The sequence below is a fragment of the Dendrobates tinctorius genome, unplaced genomic scaffold (assembly GCF_039654945.1).
Source record: "Dendrobates tinctorius isolate UK_male_01 unplaced genomic scaffold, ASM3965494v1 ptg000075l, whole genome shotgun sequence".
Classification (NCBI taxonomy): Eukaryota; Metazoa; Chordata; class Amphibia; order Anura; family Dendrobatidae; genus Dendrobates; species Dendrobates tinctorius.
The window spans coordinates 45,932,479-45,951,081 of record NW_027361743.1 but is presented as its reverse complement, the minus strand read 5'-3'; the positions used below and the strand labels follow the sequence as shown (position 1 = coordinate 45,951,081).

General features: G+C 46.1%; 1 protein-coding gene across 8 annotated transcripts in view; it reads left to right on the top strand.

The window, feature by feature from the left end:
• SUPT20H (SPT20 homolog, SAGA complex component) overlaps nt 1-18,603 on the top strand; it is a 107,912-nt gene that overhangs the window by 88,754 nt on the left and 555 nt on the right. For 6 of the 8 annotated variants that reach the window (XM_073583246.1, XM_073583243.1, XM_073583244.1 and 3 more), the window contains 2 exons: nt 2,197-2,322; nt 5,405-5,510. The exons of 1 other annotated variant lie outside the window; for it this stretch is intronic. In XM_073583246.1, coding sequence (XP_073439347.1) covers nt 2,197-2,322; nt 5,405-5,510 — 232 coding nt within the window. Of the gene's footprint in view, nt 1-2,196; nt 2,323-5,404; nt 5,511-16,957; nt 17,086-18,603 lie in introns of all 8 variants that reach the window. One more of the 8 variants, XM_073583248.1, reaches the window with a different exon arrangement.

Sequence of the window (18,603 nt, the reverse complement as noted above, 5' to 3'; positions counted from 1 at the left end):
CTGTGAAAATAAAAATATTTTTTTTTCCTCAAAAAATGATTTTTTTAGCCCACTATTTTTTATTTTCACAATAGTAACAGGAGAAATTTGACCCCAAAAGTTGTTGTCCAGTTTGTCCTGAGTACGCTGGTACACAATATGTGGGGAGGGACCACTGTTTGGGCACACGTCGGGGCTCGGAAGGGAAGTAGTGACGTTTTGAAATACCGACTTGATGAAATGGTCTGCGGGCGTTATGTTACGTTTGCAGAGCCCCTGATGTGGCTAAACAGTGGAAACCCCCCACAAGTGATCCCATTTTGGAAACTAGACCACCCAAGGAACTTATCTAGATATGTGCTGATCATTTTGAACCCCCAAGTGCTTCACAGAAGTTTATAACGCAGAACCGTGAAAACAAAAAAAATCATTTTTTTTCACAAAAATCATTTTTTTTAGCCCCAATTTTTCATTTTCCCAAGGGTAACAGGAGAAATTAGACTCCCAAAGTTGTTGTGCAATTATTCCTGAGTACGCTGATACCCCATATGTGGGGGTAAACCACTGTTTGGGCACACGTCGGGGCTCGGAATGGAGAGAGTGCTGTTTGACATTTTGAACTCAAAATTGGCTGGAATAAATCGTGGCGCCATGTCGCGTTCGGAGACCCCGTGATGTGCCTAAACAGTGGAAACCCCTCAATTCTAACTCCAACTCTAACCCTAACCCAACCCTAATAGTAACCCTAACCACAACCCTAACGCCAACACACCCCTAACCCTAATCCCAACTCTAACCCTAACTACAAGCCTAACCCTAACCCTAATTCCAGCCCTAACCCTAATTCCAGCCCTAACCCTAATTCCAGCCCTAACCCTAATTCCAGCCCTAACCCTAATTCCAGCCCTAACCCTAATTCCAGCCCTAACCCTCATTCCAGCCCTAACCCTCATTCCAGCCCTAACCCTCATTCCAGCCCTAACCCTCATTCCAGCCCTAACCCTCATTCCAGCCCTAACCCTCATTCCAGCCCTAACCCTCATTCCAGCCCTAACCCTCATTCCAGCCCTAACCCTCATTCCAGCCCTAACCGGAAAAAAAAATATTTTTTTTATTTTATTATTTGCGCCTGGCTATGGGGGTGATAAAAGGGGGGTGTATTTACTTTTTTTTTTCATTTTGATCACTGTGAGAGTGTATCACAGTGATCAAAATGAAAAATGAACGGGCAACCGGCAAATTCATGGGCGCCGCCATCTTGGGCAATGGCAGGCGCACTGCGCATGCGCCCGCCATTTTGCAAGATGGCGGCGCCCATGATCCGGACGCCGGGAGCCACGGCGGGACACCGGGAGCACGATCGGAGGTCCCGGGGGGATCGGAAGGTGGGAGGGAGCGATAGGAAGGGGAGGGGGAGCAGATGATGATGGCGGCGACCGATCGCCGCCGTCCATCGGTGGCGGGGGCCGATCGGCCCCGCCAGTCGGTGTGTGGGGGGTCGGGTGTCGGTGTCCAGCCATGTCTGATGCTATTGCAGCATCGGCCATGGCTGGATTGTAATATTTCACCAAATTTCATTGGTGAAATATTACAAATCGCTCTGATTGGCTGTTTCACTTCTAACAGCCAATCAGAGTGATCGTAGGCACGTGGGGGCTGAGCCACGCCCCCAGGGATTAACTGTAGAGTGTCCTCTGTGTGCGGGTCGGGTGACCTTTCAGTGACCCCGGTCACCCTACCCGCAGGGGGGCTATTTATAGCATGACGTCTACGTAGGCGTCATAGGTCCTTTGGGCACGACTTTTCATGACGCCTACGTAGGCGTCATGGGTCGTGAAGGGGTTAATGATTTATAAATCATACATTGTGATGTTCTAGTTATTAGTTTTAGATTCTGTCTCTCACAGTTGAAGTGTACGTACGATAAAAATTACAGACCTCTCCATTCTTTGTAGGTGGGCAAAATTGGCAATGTATCAAATACTTATTTTCTCCCCTGTATATTACCGTGGTACCCTGCTATCAGTACTGCTTGGAGCTTACTATAAAGTTTTGGTTAGGACAAGGCTTTGTTCATGAGTCCAGCTTCACTTGGTAAATAAAAAAAAAAAAAGAAATGGTGAAATTGTTAAGACATCAGCGTGTTTCCTATCCTATTACATACACTTATTGAAATACGCTGCACTTTTCTGAAACTGGATGTCATCTTTGAAACAGCTTCCCGGTGCTTCACTTATATTCAATCCAATGCAACAACAGCAGCCGCAGCTGTCCCAGTATTCTCCGCAGCAGACGGCCACCTCCAGCCCCCAGCAAAGCGACCAGCTGGGGCTGATGCCACCGGTAAGAATTTCTTAATTCCTAGATAATTTTATATTAAGAAATCATTAAATACTGAGTAAGAAATTGTTCTGGTTCTCAGATGAATGTTCAGATTTCTAGAATCCGTATTTTGCACATCTTCCATATGAAGTTGAGTGTGGACAACAACGGCAAAATGTATAAAAGGTGATAAGATTTAAAGCCATGGTAACACTCTCCTTTTTTTTTTTCCCCACTGTATTGTTTTTCTCTGTAGTTGCTCATAATAAAATATGCAATAGCAATCTCCTCTGATTATTGCATTTTTTTCCCCAACGTTTTTAGTGCAGAGTTGAATTACACAGCACAGAAGTGTGCAGCTCTCCTGTAAGGCTGTGTGCCCACGTTGCGTTTTTTAAGCGTATCCGCCGCGTTTTTGCTGGAGTGGAAAAACTTAAAAACGCTAGTTAAAATGCATCCCATGCAAACCTATGGGATTCAGCAGTTGCTGTGTCAATGCTGCCGATTTTTCCGATGCGGAATCGCATAGCGGAAAAATCCGCAGCATGTCCATTAATTTTGGGGAATCCCGGCGATTTCCGCCGCCATAGGATTGCATTGAAACGCTCACTTTACGCATGTGGCCATGCCCACCATGTGTAAAGTGAGCGCTTCATGTGCGGATGGTACCCAGGGTCTGGAGGAGAGGGATCGCCGTTGAGATCGGGGGCCGACAGTAGGTGAGTATATCCATATTTTTTATTATTTTTAACATCCTATCTTTTACTATTGATGCTGCACAGGCAGCATCAATAGTAAAAAGTTGGTCACACTTGTCTAGCGCTATGCTTGACAAGTATGACCAACCTGTCAATCACTTTTCCAAGCGATGCTTCAAATCGCTTGGAAAAGCACTAGCATTCTGCAGGCTAAAAACGCTTGCAAAACGCATGCGAATTCCGCATGCGTTTTACCCGCAGCGGGGAGTTGCGGAAATGCTGCGGACAATTCCGCAGCATTTCTGCAACATGGGCACATAGTCTTAATATTTTCAGAAGTGCTGTGTAATATATCTTCAGTGCTTATTTAGGCGGCACACTCCTGCTGCCGCGATCTGTGGACCCTGATGACATCACAGGTTCTTCTGCACTTCTATGTTGCTGTCTGCTTGTGATTGGTCAATATCATAAAGGAGGCAGAAGAACACACCTCCAGTCAAAAATAACGAACACCAGCATGGATAGTTAACTTATTAGGTGCCAAATAACTGATTGACAATATTTTTGCAATGGAAAGTTGAAGTTTAAAAAATAAAATTGTATTCTGCTTTGACTATTACATTTTGTATCCAGCTCAGGATGAACAATTTAGTGAAAGGTCCTTTTTAAAGTTTTTGTTTAGTGCAATCCCGGTATTCTACAGTTATAAACAAAACTAGGTTACTTGCATTTTTGCAGGCACCCCAACGAAGCAGAAACAATGCACAGTGGGAATACGTTCTTATGAAATTACCTCCACTTAAATTGTTAATCCAGCAGATTTTGTGCACAACGAAATGCCGCAGAAAAAGCATAGGATTTATGCTGTGTGGGAACATGGTCTTCTGCTAAATGTCTACGTTCATTTTATGTGGCTGCAGAGATCGGAATCCTTACAGCGCATGCTGTTCATATTCCCCAGTGTTGCTGGTGAGAGTGGGCGGTCATGAGACTGCAGGTTTTCACTTTGCATACTTCTTGCCACATTCTAACTAAATGTGCGTGGCCTGGCATGTCTAGTCTGCACATGACTGCTGGCGACACTGGAGAATCCTAACGGAGTACACTGTTTGGATTCATCAGTCTGCAGGTGCGAGGAGTGACTGCTGACTTTTTTTTTTTTTAGACTGGACAACCCCTTTAATTTTAATTCCACATCATGTCCATCCTTTACTTTGTTTAGATTTCACCCTTTCCAATAAATCTGGTGACATCTGCAGCAAAATCCAAATTAAATACCAGTCTGATCTGCATAAAATTCACAACATCATGTGGTTTGCTTGTTTTGCTTATTCAGATTCCACTTTTGGAAATGCGGTTTTAGTTTTCAAGTGTGATAAGCATGATGTAGATCACGAGACAGGCACTTAAGGCCTCTTTCCATGAGCCGATATAAGAAATGTGCCTGATTCTCTATTGGTGTAATCATCCTAGTGTGCAACCAACGAATTATAGAAAATGCTCGTTCATTAGGCGATTCATTATCGGCAGCCCTGCGCCCCTTGTAAACATGTGATGGGCTGCTGATCACATATATGAGGACAGAACAATCGTATTGGCCATTGTTCTGTCCGTGTCATTGGTCGTCGACTTGTGTAAACGAGCGCCTAATGACTAATCTATCTGCACTTGTTCCAAGTCTGACATTGGCCCGTGTAAATGGGCCGTTAGTCTGGTAGATTATTTATTAATAACACCAGCATTAATCTCCTGGTACCAGAATTACGGTCTGTGTGGCATGTTTACACTAGCTTTCCTAAGACTCGTACCCCTCAATCGGCAGCATGGATTGTTATGACGTCAGATTATCAAGGACGCATAAACACTACACCTGCACGCTGTATTGCTGCGCTGTGACTGAAGTTACCCCCTCACCGGTGTCCAGAAGATGAGGCCTTTAGAGGGGTCCTCACAATGTAGGACAGCTGTGCCTGCCTTGATATGGAAGTAACGTTGCAGTAACCAGACATTTTCTGTAGGTTGTGAACCAACCACACTAATTGTATGACATGGGAATTAGACATGCATAAGTGGGATCTGATCTCTGGGACCACGACGGTCACCGAGAGTTAAGGTCCCTGAGTTCCTTTTCCAAGTGACTGTGAGAAATGACCGCGAAAAGTCAGCTGTTCCAATGTAGTATCGGAAATGGCCAAATGTGAGCATTCAGCGCCTTCCGAAGGTCCCATCGTTCTTATGGAAAGTGGCTGGACACGTGGCCTACCCCTGTTTACAATGGTGACTACCCTTTTTTTTTTTTAAGTTTAGGACTAGCTTACAAACCATGAGATGTAGATGTACCGTATATGTGCTATCCATTGTCTTCTTCACTTCAGTCTTCTGCTCTGTTCATGTGTTCTTCGCAGGGAATGGAGCAAGGCCCTAACGGTCAGGAACCGACATTAATGTCTCAGCAAGCCGCAGTTATTAACCTGACCGGAGTAGGTGGCTTCATGCCTCAACAGACAGCTGGTATGTACCCGTGCACCCCATCCCCTCGGTGTATACTCCTAACCATCTCATCTCCACACACCTGGCCTCAGACTATAGTCATGCAGCACAAGTGGGAATCCATTACAAGGAACAATCGCCACCTGATCTTCACGGTGCGCCGTTATCAGCTACTATCTTATGTGCAAAGATATGGAGTAAGATTTTGAAAAACAAGTTTTGCTGCTTTTCTTGCTGCATTTCTCAGTATCCCAAAGTTCAGCTTTGCTTCCACCATACAAGCATTAATTATGCAAGGTGTTAGGCCACCAATGCAAGACATATGTGAAGCCATAAAACGTTTTTGTGGAAAAAGGCAAACTTCTTGAGTTCATGAAAAAGGGGGGGGGGAGTTGAATTGGTCGAACACTGTTTACCGACTGCATTGAGTTGGTAGACATTGTTCAATTTCACACACTGGTCAAGCAATGTTGCTGTTGAGATTTTAATACTGCTACGCTCAAGTGAGGAGACAAAGATATTTTGATGTTGGGAAAATCACAGAAATTGCTGTCACATCCTGCTGTACCTGCTTTTTTTCCACTAAAAATGCTGCAAAACCAGATGGCAATGTTTTTTTGGTGCGATTTAGCTTGCAATATGTCACTTCTTTCATCAGTGTTTTTGCAGCTTTCTTCACCCATTGACAGCAATTTTAAAAAAAGCAGCAGTTTTCCAATTCGAGACACAACAAGAAAACAGATTTGCAAATCTGTTTTCTTGTGTCTCAGTTAGTGGGTGGTGTGAACGTTGTCTTACCGACTTGTTCACAATTGTGCATGTCACATGTGTTTTTAATCAGTTTTCCAATTCGGTCTGGAATAAAAAAAACAATGTGAGTGCATGAGATTTCTAAAATCTCACAGCTTTTGCTTGTACTGTAAAAAGCAGCTTTTATTTTGCATAAAAAAGCACCAAAAATGCAACGTGTGAACATAGCCTCAGGCTTTAAATCAGTATCTTTGATCAGTATTTATTTGCCAACACACGGAGTGTCTCCAAAACACAGACCAGGTGTCAAAACCAAGCTCTTATGACAAAACAGTAAGGGGAAAAAAACAGCCGCGGGTGAAATCGCAATCCACCCGCGACTATTCCCTTTTTAAATGCCGCTGTCCAACGCTGACAGCGGCATTTAACATGCGCTTCCAGCAATCGCGACGGAAATCCGCTCACCGGTGCCCGCCGTCACATCACCGGTGAGTTGACATGACAACCGGAGGTCCCCTGGAGACTTCTATGGTTGTCACTGCTGGCTTGCTCTGAGCCCCGCCCATAAAGAATATTTGATCATTGCCTATATGTATGCAGAGCTGATCGAGTTATGGCAGCTTCTAGTCTCCCATGGAGACTATTGAAGCATGCCAAAAATTTTTTTAAAAATAGGGATTTTTGTGTTCTCACCATAACATCCTTTTCTCCAAGCCAATCATTGGGGGACACAACATGGGTGCTTATGCTGCTGCCACTAGTAGGCTGACACTAAGTTGAAACAAAGTTAGCTCCTCCCCTGCAGTATACACCCTCGTGCTGGCTCCAAGTGAACCAGTTCAGTACAAAAGCAGTAGGAGATCATTAATATCATATCAAAGTACAACACATCAAGCAAAAGAAAGTACGAATAAGCCAAAAGGCTAACAGGGTGGGTACTGTGTCCACCAATGATTGACCCGGCGAAAAGGATTTTACGGTGAGTACATTCTCCTTCGCCTCATTGGGGGCACAGACTATGGGATGTCCCAATGCAGTCTCTTGGTGGGGAACCACATAACAGAACCCCATGTACCAACTGACTAAAGGTGCACTACCGCCGCACGCAGAGTACATCTGCCAAGGGCCCCGTGTGCAGAAGTGTGAATGTGAATAATGTGAGCAGGCAGGACTAAGTTACCGCCTTGCAGACCTGTTGTGCCGATGCCTGATACCAAAGGCACAAGAATCGCCCACCAGTCTAGAAGAGGGTGCATTAATCCCCTTCTGGGATAGGCTTGCCTCTGATGCGGTAGGACTTTTGAATAGCCGAGCGAAACTCCTTGGCTTTTGTGGCCCTAAAGTGACTTACAGAAGGGCGCCGTCCTCAAGACATACCTTCTGAGAGTCCTCACCACACGCAGGGAGTGAAGAGCTCTTTCCTCCCGATGTACTGATGCTGGACCAAAAGAGGGAAGGTCAATGTCTTCGTTAAGGTGGAATGACTAGACCACGTTGGGCAAAAAAGACGGAGACGGTCTGAGGACCGCCTTGTCCTGGTGGAAAATCAGGAAGAAAGAACTCGACAGGACAGAGTGGACAGCTTTGACTTGCCTGATAAACGACGCTGTGACAAGAAAGCGACTTCCCGAGACAGAACTGTCAGCGAGATGTCCTGCCAACGGTACGAGAGGTGTCTCCTGAAGAGCACCAAATTAAGGTGCCTGTCTCTAACAGCAATCTATAGGGGGTCTGAATGAAAATGCTCACTTACAGTTTTGGAAGCAATCCTGCGCTGGAATAAAAAACAGATAAGGCTGAAAGTCTGGCTCTTCAGGGAGCTGACCATCAAAAACCTAAATCCAAGCCAGTCTGGAGAAATTCCAAAATGGAAGGAACATAGAAAAAAATACACAAGGATGATGTCCGCGGTCTCTGCACCATGCGAAAAAGGTTTTCCGGTGCGGTGATGCAGGCTTCCAAGCGCCAATCATGGTGGAACCACCTGATGAGAAAAGAACCTCGGTCTGAGTTACAACCGAGGCTTCAACGGCAAGCCGTTAAACACTGGGCCCGAGTTCTGGTGGCAAATCGGACCTTAGCAGAGCAGATCTGGATGATGCGGCAGTTGCCAAGGGATGTCGGCAACGATCTGTACCAACTCTGCATACCACGCCCGGCGAGACCATCTAGTGCGACTAGGGCCACTGGAACCCCCTCCACCTTGAGCTTCCAGATGACCTGCGGAAGTAAAGGAGGACGAAACTGATGCCACGGAGTAACCAGTGCATCCACCCCAATGGCCTTTGGATCATGAGACCGAGCTAAGAAGCTGGATACCTTGGTGTTTAATTTTGAAACCATCCAATCTACATGCAGAGTGTCCAACGAATGCAGATCTGTTGAAAGACCCCCCCCCCCCCTGAATCAAGTCCCCACTGTCCCAAGGTGAAACCTTGACAGCTGAGAAAATCTGCCGCCCAACTTTCTATGCCTGGGATGTGCGCTGCTGAAATTACTGAGCAGTTCCACTCTACCCATCAGAGAATGTGAGCTACATCTCGCATGGCCCCCTTGCTGCCAGTACCCTCTTGATGGTTTATATATGCTACGGCCATGGCATTTTGCGACATAATGCAAACGGGGTGACCCACCAGGGAGTAGGGCTAGGAACTTGTCTCGAAGGAGAGCTGGCTGGAAAGGGGGGAAGCTTGCTAAAGTTTAAGGCTATGTGCACACGTTGCAGATTCTGCTGCGTTTCTGCAGCGGTTTTGGCCCTGCGGAAACGCAGCAGTTCCACTGACCATGTACAGTACAATGAAACCCTATGGGGTTTCAAAAACGCTGTGCTGACTGTGCGGATTTTTCCGCGCAGTTTTGCTGCGGTTTACAAATCGCAGCTTGTCAATTGTTTGGGCGGTTTCCGCAGCGGTTTCATACCTTTACCATAGTAGAGGTGTGAAACCGCAGGGCAAAACCGCAGACCAAACCGCAGGAAAACCGCAGGTCACTTTACCTGCGTTTCCGCACGGAAAAACCCGCAGCGGAATCCGCAACGTGTGCACAGCCAGCCTAGGCCAGAAAGATACGTCCCTTGATGAGGGATGTGGTCGTCCTGCCTTACCCGGATGACTTTCTAACTCCTAAAGTGCAAGATGGACATGACGGCCGGCAGGACCTATGGGAACACTCTAGGAGCAGTAGCGAGGCCGACTAGTAAGGCCATGAACTGAAAAGGCTGTTGGCAAATGGCGAAGCGCAAGAATTTCTAGTGAGGGGGAAAAAATCTGAACATGGAGATAAGCATCCTGAATGTTGAAGTGAAGGTTTTTTTTTTTTTTTTTTTTAACGAAGTATTGGCCGCACGGAGAAACACCATCCGGAAATGGCGGATCCTAACAAACTTGTTAGAAGTTTGAGATTCCATATGGGTCGTACTGTTCCGTCCTTTCTTTGGGCCTTAAACGGGGTCGAGTAAAATCTCGTTTTAACACGGAGAATGCATGGCTCGGGGAAGAAACCCTTTGCCCTCACCTGTGATTTCTGGAGGACTGAAAGGAAAGAACCTTGATGAGGGACGAAAGAAAGATCGATTTCGTTTCCGAAAGATACCAGGTCTCTGACCCATTCGTTGAAAACAACGGAAAAAAACAGACCTGACGAAAAACAGAAGTAGGCGGCCACCTACTTGACTGGTGTCAACCAGATAACGCCAGGAATCATTGAGCGGAAAATGTCTAGGACCTGGATCACTTAGAACCAGGGCCGGACTGGCCATCCGACAATTTTGGTAAATGCCCGAAGGGCCTGTCTGGACATGGGCTGCCTTGTCCGCTACATTAATAACAGAATCGTTATTTTCAAGACACCCATACTTTTTGGAGTTGTGACGGAGCACAAAGTCACTGACTCTATCACTTACCCCAGCAGTCCCCGGGTATCATTAGAAATATTTAGTCTTGTAGTAAATCTTCCTTTCCACCATCCAGGCTAATATTAGTATTATATCCCATCTGGTGCTTGGAGACTGTTTGGGTCGACCCTTCCACTGCCGGCTGGGCCTATACCTGAGATCTTTTGTTCTCACGTAGGGAGGCCCTAATCCGGAAGAGAGGTAGTGGACCAACCCGGTTTGGTGTGAAAGGACCAAAACCGGACTTTGACACTAAAACCTTGCTGGGGAAGAAATTTGTTCATCTCTCCCGTAGCATCAGGGATAAACTGATCCGTCGTATCTCAAATAAAGGGACAACTCTGGTAAGAAAGAGATGTTAGAGACTATTTGGACGCAGAGTCCGCTTTCCGTAATGGCATTTGCCGCCGCTGATAGTGTAGCGCAGCTAGCTGCATGTAAGGAGGCATACAGGGGAGACCATTGCTTTAGTGTAAAGGATGGATGGGGTGCCAGCGCAGATACCCAGTTGACATAGTGCAGGGCAGCCTAAAAACCCCTGGACTCCAGCTATCCACCAGACTACTCCTTAGTAGCTGGGATTACAGGCGACCCCGAGACCTTGAAGACGGAACGAGCTGTGGGATTTTTAATTGAGGATCCATCATGCCAGGATAGAAGGGTTCTGGATGCTAGGCTGGGTACTGGCTGGTTTACCGCAGGAGACTCAGCCCAATCTTTCCGCAGATCGGCTGAAAAAGGGGTACCTCGCTTCCACAGACTTCTGACCTGTGAAACGTTTATCCGGTCGCTCCGTGTGCCGGTTACATTTAGTCCTTTGAAGGATACTGAGATACGGGCAGAGCTGGAATCCTCGTCAACCTTCAGAGTCTGGTTGAAGGCCTCAATAAGCGAATCCACCATTCTCTGGAACTCTGAGTCCAGATCCCAGGAAACATCCGACTCAAGAGTTTTGTTCGCTGCAAATCTCTGGTGGGGGAGCGCGAGAAACAGAGCTTACGGACGCCAAGGCAGCTAACGTACTACGGATCCATTTTCTAGATGCCTGTACTTTTCTAGAATGCTTGTGGCCCCTGCTAGTCGACTTCTCCTGTGTAGGAGAGGATCCATCTGTATCAGTCCTGCAAACACACCAATCCACAGATGGATCACAGAAGGATTCAATCTCTTTGGCCAGAGAAGCCATGGATTGCGATAGTGATGACGCCCACTCAGGGGGATTAGGTACACTGGGATCGATGGTGGCGGAGGGCTCCTGAGCTCATTTGGGGTTGCGGGTTTTGTGAAGAAGAATGTAATAGACCTATTTGGACTGAGGCCCCTATGTGGTGCTTTTAATAGGGATTTCTACCCATACTGCCTTTAATAGGGACATCCCTGACCGGGGACGACTGCAAGGGAATAGAGGAGGGAGAGGGAGTGGAACCTTCTTACCCTGTAGTAAATCTTTCTGTGATTCCTGGCGTCCACGTTGGAATAGCGTTGTCCTTAGCTCCATATCGCTGGGTCCCGTGCAGTCACCGCTTCCGGATACCAGCTCGTGTCCAGAAGCAGCAAGAGATGAAGGTGAGCAGCCGCTTCCGGATGCCAGTACATGTCCAGAAGCGGCAGGAGGATGAAAATGGCCGCCGAGATTTGCAGAGGTGCTTCTCGTCCTGGACAAGAAGCGCCCGAAAAGAGGGCGGAGCTGCCGATGCATATCAGTGTAGGCGGAGCCTCCGGGTTGCGACCTACACAAGGCCGAAGCCGGTGACTAAATTTTTGGCACCGGACAGCGCCAAGCGGGGAAGATGAAAGAGTCCCCCTCCCTGAAGGAAAAAAACATGGATCCGCCATCTAGTGCTACCCAGACCGCTGTGCAGAGCCCTCCAGCCAATTCAGACCCGGCACTTACCCAGAAGCTGCCGGATGGCAGAGTACGCAGCTCTATCCAGCAGGTCAGAAAAAAATAAATTCTCTGCTGAGCTGTTTTGGTCAGTGCAAGCAACCCTCGATCCACTTTATCTGTGGTGATGCAGTGGAGGCTGCATGGATGCCAAGGAAGAAAGAGCCTCTGTACATCCACGGAGTTAAAGCCCCCGGGTGGACAGGCCTGGCTGCAGAAGAGGATACATGGAGGCGACACTTCATGTGCTCGTTTGATGATGGTGCGGGGAGATCGGTGCCCTTTAAGGGACCCGTCACCCCTATAAATCAGCTCAGGCAATGACATCCCACATGGCAGGAGAGGACTCTGGGAGGGACACTCCACGTGCTCGCCTGTTGTTGGTTCAGTGAGATCAGAGCCTTGAAAGGTTCCGTCGCCCCTTCATCCGCAGAAAAAGGTAAAAATCAAAATCTTAAAAATTAAAATAAATAAGGATTTTTGGTCTGAAGACCAGACCCGTTTGCCTCCTACGGACACTAAGCAAGAACTGGTTCACTTGGAGCCAGCACGAGGGTGTATACTGCAGGGGAGAAGCTAAGGGTATGTGCACACGTTGCGGATTTTTCCGCGCAGATTTTGCTAAATCTGCGGGTAAAATGACCTGCGGATTTAGGGTGTGTGCGCACACGTTGCGGGTTTTTTATGCCGAAAAATCTGCATCACTTGGCAGAAACCGCAGGGTTAAACCATGCAGTTTTCCCTGCGGATTCCTATACTTTGTCCAGCGGAATTGATGCAGATTCTAGTGCAGAGAGAGATTTTTATGTCCTGGAAGGGAAACTGCAGCAGCGGAACCGCAAAAAAAGAAGTGACATGCTGCGGAAAATAATCCTCAGTAAATCTGCGCGGATTTTTCCGCAGCATGTGCACAGCGGATTTGGTTTTCCATAGGTTTACATGGTACTGTAAACCGCATGGAAACTGCTGCGGATCCGCAGCAAAATCCGCAACGTGTGCACATACCCTTAGCCTACGTTTTTACACCTGTGGATTCCTATGATGGAAGAGGTGTAAAAACGCTGTGGATTCCACACAAAGAATTGACATGCTGCGGAAAATAGACCACTGCAAATTTGCGTGGAATTTTCCGCAGCATGTGCACAGCGGATTTGGTTTTCCATAGGTTTACCTGGTACTGTACACCGCATGGAAAACTGCTGCGGATCCACAGGGCCAAATCCGCAACGTGCACACACACCCTTACTCTGTTTCAACTTAGTGTCCGCCCTCTAGTGGCAGCAGCATAACACCCATGGTCTGTGTCCCACAATGAGGCCAAGGAGAAATCCCCCTAAATGCATTTTAAAAAAAACCTTGGCAAAATTGAGGACCTTGAGGGTGATTTTTTTTTTAGACTTGTATTATAGATAAAACTAGAAGTGCCACTCCTTTTTTTGGGTTCAGGAACACTGACGTGTGAATAAGCCCATTAAGGCTAGTTTTACACTAGCGTTCGTGGGCGCAGGGCCGCCGCTAAGCCCCGCCCCGGCCGCTTCCCCTCCGGTCAGTTCCTCCTCTGATCGCATGAGGCTGCATGCAATCAGCGTATCCTATATTTAGCGTTGGATACGCTGATCGTGCGCTGGTCTGATTTTGCTGGTGCTGCGCACAAAAACGCACGGTGTTGCATTTTTGTGCTCTGGGCGCAGTGCCAGCAAAATCAGACCAGCGCACGATCCGCGTATCCAACGCTAAATATAGGATACGCTGATCGCATGCAGCCTCATGCGATCAGAGGAGGAACTGACTGGAGGGGGCGCAGGCGGGGCTTAGCAGCGGCCCTGTGCCCACGAACGCTAGTGTGAAACTAGCCTAATATACTTTTATCTAAAGATGTAACTTATTGAAAATTTCCCTTATTTGTTCTAGTAGGATGTTAGCTATGCGCACTCAGTAATGGTTTTCCATCAATTTTCCTACGTATATGGAAATCTATTCAACTATTTCAAAATACATGGACAGTTTTATAAATACTAATCTAATTTTTAGTGCAAACATGGACTGTCTTAAATGCACATTTATTATAGTAGGTCATGTAGTTTAATACATTTGATGAACTTTTTGACTGTAATTTAGGCATGTACCAGCTATTGGGAAATCAACTAAGTGCCAGAAAATTGCACCACAATTTTGGTTACATTTTTAGCACATGGTTTTGCACATTAGACTATGCCCCTTTGCAGTGAGGTCACGTCCCCTTGTTGGGGGCAAAACACAGAAAGTGTCAAGAAAAACGTAAGAAATGTGGTGCAAGTTACGAGAATGTTTTTTGGGAGCAGATTTCACCAGAATTATGGTGCATGTAACGCACCGCTCCAGCGTTTGTGTCTTTACTTATTCCAGCACTGGAGTGGTGCTACTAATCTAAGTTCCCTGCCCCTAGTATTATACTCGCCAACCGCCGTCTTCTGTTATCGGCGCCGCTCTGGTCCTTCTACAGCAGGTTGTGATCTGCCCGAACGATCCAGAAGTCAATATAAGGGCTAATATTCACATGTGTGAAACTCGGACGAGTCTCGCACATCAATACCCGGCACTCTGATCGGAGCGTTTAGCTGCATGTATTTCTATGTAGCTGAACGCTGTGATCCGAGTGCCGGGTATTGACGTGTAGACTTGTCCAAGTTTCTCGCATGTGAGTTTGAACCCTGAGTCAGAATGAACATCTTTTTTTGTTGTTTACTGATCATTTTGATTGTACTTTTTATATAACATTTGTTTTAGCATTATTTTTAATGAGAAAGGGGTGATTTTTTTTAGCATTATTTTTAATGAGAAAGGGGTGATTTTTTTTCTGGGTTTTCTTATTAAAAATTTACAGTGAAAAGTTGTTTGTTGCTTGGATGACTTGAATCTGTTATTGCCTTGTACTCTGTGCAGCGATACTACAGTATTTCAGTATATTACAACAGGTTCCTTTAGAAACACAGCCATATGCCGGGTTTCCTCAGAGCTCGGTGATGGCAGGCATGGAGGCTTTCAACAGACCCCCAGCTATCATTGCAACTCATTGCCGAGGGTCTTGCCCCTTCATCACATAGATGATGGGCACGTGGACGAACGCAACCCCATGCCGACACATTATGTTGTCAGAGACTGACAATGGCATTTAACAGGTTCACAGCCACTGGTGCTAAAGGAAGATGCTGGCTGTGACACACAGCCATTATCTGCCAGGTATAGGGCGGGCTGTGCCTGGTGGCCAGCTCATATACCCAACTGGCTCTAAACATGAACACTGGATTTCAGGAAGTGGTTGTCCATATATTCTGTGATTTCCATAACTTCATGACTTTTCTTTCTTGGTGTTACACTGGTTCCAACATCCACAATACTATATCGACTGTATATAGAGCTGTTACCTTTCATGGTCAATCCTGTCTGTGCTGATAATGAGTCTGCTGAATAGTTATCTGTACAGAACAGGAACAGCACATCCAAATATCATACATTGATCTAATGCAACTAAACATGAGGTTCTGTGTTAGGGATGTGTATAGAAACATTATGACCTGCCCGATGGCAAAGCGTCTTCAGTATGGACTGGAGATCAGTCAGAAGTCCAGTGTTGTCCTTTAAACATTTATAAGCCCACTCCCAAGTCATGGCAAACTTTGGCTCCCTTACCTGTCGGCCATAGCGCCATGTGGTGACTACTGCTGCATCAACACCGCACAAGGGACAGACTATGCAATATAACATGTCTGTGGAAAACACATGGACCGCACATCCATATATTATTACACTGAACATGAAGCTTTTGGTTAATATTTTGATCAAAACATTTCGGGGCTTCTATATTCTGAACAACATGGTAAAGGTTGTCCACCTTAGGGTACTAGTCTGCCATCACGATGGACTGCAGACTTGTGAATCCCTATATCAAGTGCTGTGATTATGAGCCAGGAGCGGGAGGTCGGGTGTTCCGTGTCCGGCCTCGCGTACTACATCTGGCTGGCACAATGTGAGGATTCACACGTTTGCAGTCATTGTACCCTAAGATAAGGACCCCATATTCAGTTTTGGAAATGTTGCTTACCTGGAGCAGATCAGTGTGCTTGGGTGTGCGGTACCTTGTCTTTCCCTACAGTTAATCTAGACTCACAATGTGACAGAAGGCCTTGTGGCCAGTGAGAAATGGACAAGATTTCTACATTACTTCTGTTTTGTTTGATTTTTCAGTTTCATGAACAAAAATACAAGAAAAAAAGACCTGATTTAAATGATTTTCTGATGATACATTCCCTTTAAGTGATATTAAAAGGGGTTGTATTAAAAAAATGTGTTTATATGCCAAGGAGCTGCCCCATACTGATACCTTGAGGGGGTTGTCCACTACTAGGACAAGCCCTTCTTGATCTAAATATTTGGTGCTGATAAAATAAATTTTAAAAATGCTTATACTCGCCTACTGTGCCGGCGTTGTTGCAGTACTCGGGGGTCCCGGCTCTCGTGCGGTTATGACACATGATCCCTGCTCCCCATCATGGCTGGCGTCACTGTCTCTGCCTCCTGACAATTCAAACATCAAGTCAGAAAGCAACCACAGCCCGGACATCTCTCGATGTTCGATTTGTCCGAAGGCGGAGACAGTGATGCCAGCGATGATTGGGCATCGGGCTCACATGTCCTAACCGCACGAGAATGCGAGTGTTGGAATGGCGCTAGCATGGGAGGGGAGTATAAAATACAAAAAAAAGCGTATAGGGCCAAGTGTGGAGTATGAGAAGGGGGTTGTCCAAGTGGTGGACAACTTCTATGATCCAGTGGTCTTCAGATCTACTGGGAATTTTAATTTTGCAACTACCCGAATGTAAAAGAAGCCTTGCAGACCCTACAGCTTAGAGGTGGCCCTTTTACCCTTTATCATTCACTGCTCTTCCCTTCTCCTCTCTATAGTGTTATCTCAGCTCGGATCTGCTGGGGACAGACCCGTGCGCAAACGCCCCCCCAAGAGCATGCGTCTATCTCCTGCCTTACCCCTGCAAAAGCCGCAAGCCTTGCAACAGCAGCATCCACCCCTACAAGTAATCAAACACGTGTACATAAATAGCAAACATACAAGCTTTGGAAGCAATATTTTATGAGGGAAAAAAAAGGTAGAATGAATACAAGTAATATTTAGAAATGGCCAAAATCAGACTTGTGCTTTCCTAGTAAAGTAAGATCATGCATGTAAAGTGCTGCATGTGAAACGCGCTGGCAGGATTGTGGCTGCGACCCGTGAGCCGCTACATTGCATACACTATACCGTGCCTGGAAAAGACCGCGTAATAACAACCTTGTGGATGTGAGCTACATCAACCTAACACTACTGTATATAGAGCGATGGAGATACATATGTAAACCTTAAAGGAGGGACTTGGTTTTTAAATGCATGCATCATTAAAAATGTACCTTTTAGGCTTCTAGTCTTTATGTATCACAGTGCATACTGCTCTTATCAGAAGGATACTTCTCTACTCACTGGATATGCCATTAAAGGGAATCTGGGAGGAACATGATGTAGGGGCAGAGCCCCTGATTCCTGCGGTGTGTCAGTTAGTGGGCTGCTTGTTGTAGTTTCAATAAAATCAGTGATTCATGAGCAGGAGATCGTCACTATAGGACTAGTTGTCTTGTGCCATGTAGTCACCCTGCTCTTTTTTAACCCTGCCCCAACTACTGATTGGCAGCTTTCTGCCTATGCACAGCATGGTAGTTTTCTGTGTAATCAGTGGTAAGAGTGGGGTAGTACAGAAAACTGGTAGATCTGCAGCAGATCAAACAGTGATTTTATCAAAACGTCACTAAAGTAGACCAGTAAGTGATGAGATTGCAGAATTAGGGTCTCTACCCCTACATCATACTACTCTCAGCTTACATTGCAAAAAATAATCTGGGAGCAGATTCCCTTTAATATATGATATGGGAATACTGTAACTCACTAAGTGAGCTAAACTTTATGGCTGGATCTGCAACACTCAATTCATGCACTTATTTATGACCACATCCATGGTGATCAATGAATCTCAGAAGGGAAAGAGAAGCATTACAGATGGTCAGATGAGCTTGGTGGTTAGCATTTTCTCTGCAGCACAGGGGTCCTGGATTTCAAATCCCACCAAAGACCATATCTGTAATGAAGTTGTTAATTCAGTGTTTGTGTGGGTTTCCTCCTACTCTCTAAAGACATACAGAAAGGGAATGTAGATTGTGAGCCCCAATGGGGACAGTGATGATACGGTCTACAATGTGCTATACACTATATATTGTGATACATAAAAGGCTGTAGAAGCTAAATGGGATGACATTTTTAATAAAAAAAAAAACTTCTCAACAAACTTTACATTAAACAGAAGAGGCAAATTGGAAAGTTGCTGATAAGGGGTGATTAGACTGATAATTGGGCTACATGACCAGTGTGTACTGCGCCTCTAACAGGTTTAGTGCCTGACCCTGTGTCCTCAACATGACTTGCTTTGGTCCCACTGCTGCTGCATGACTGCTCATTCCCTGTTGTGTATCGCATCCACATTCTTTGTTTGCAAAAGAAAATGTCTATG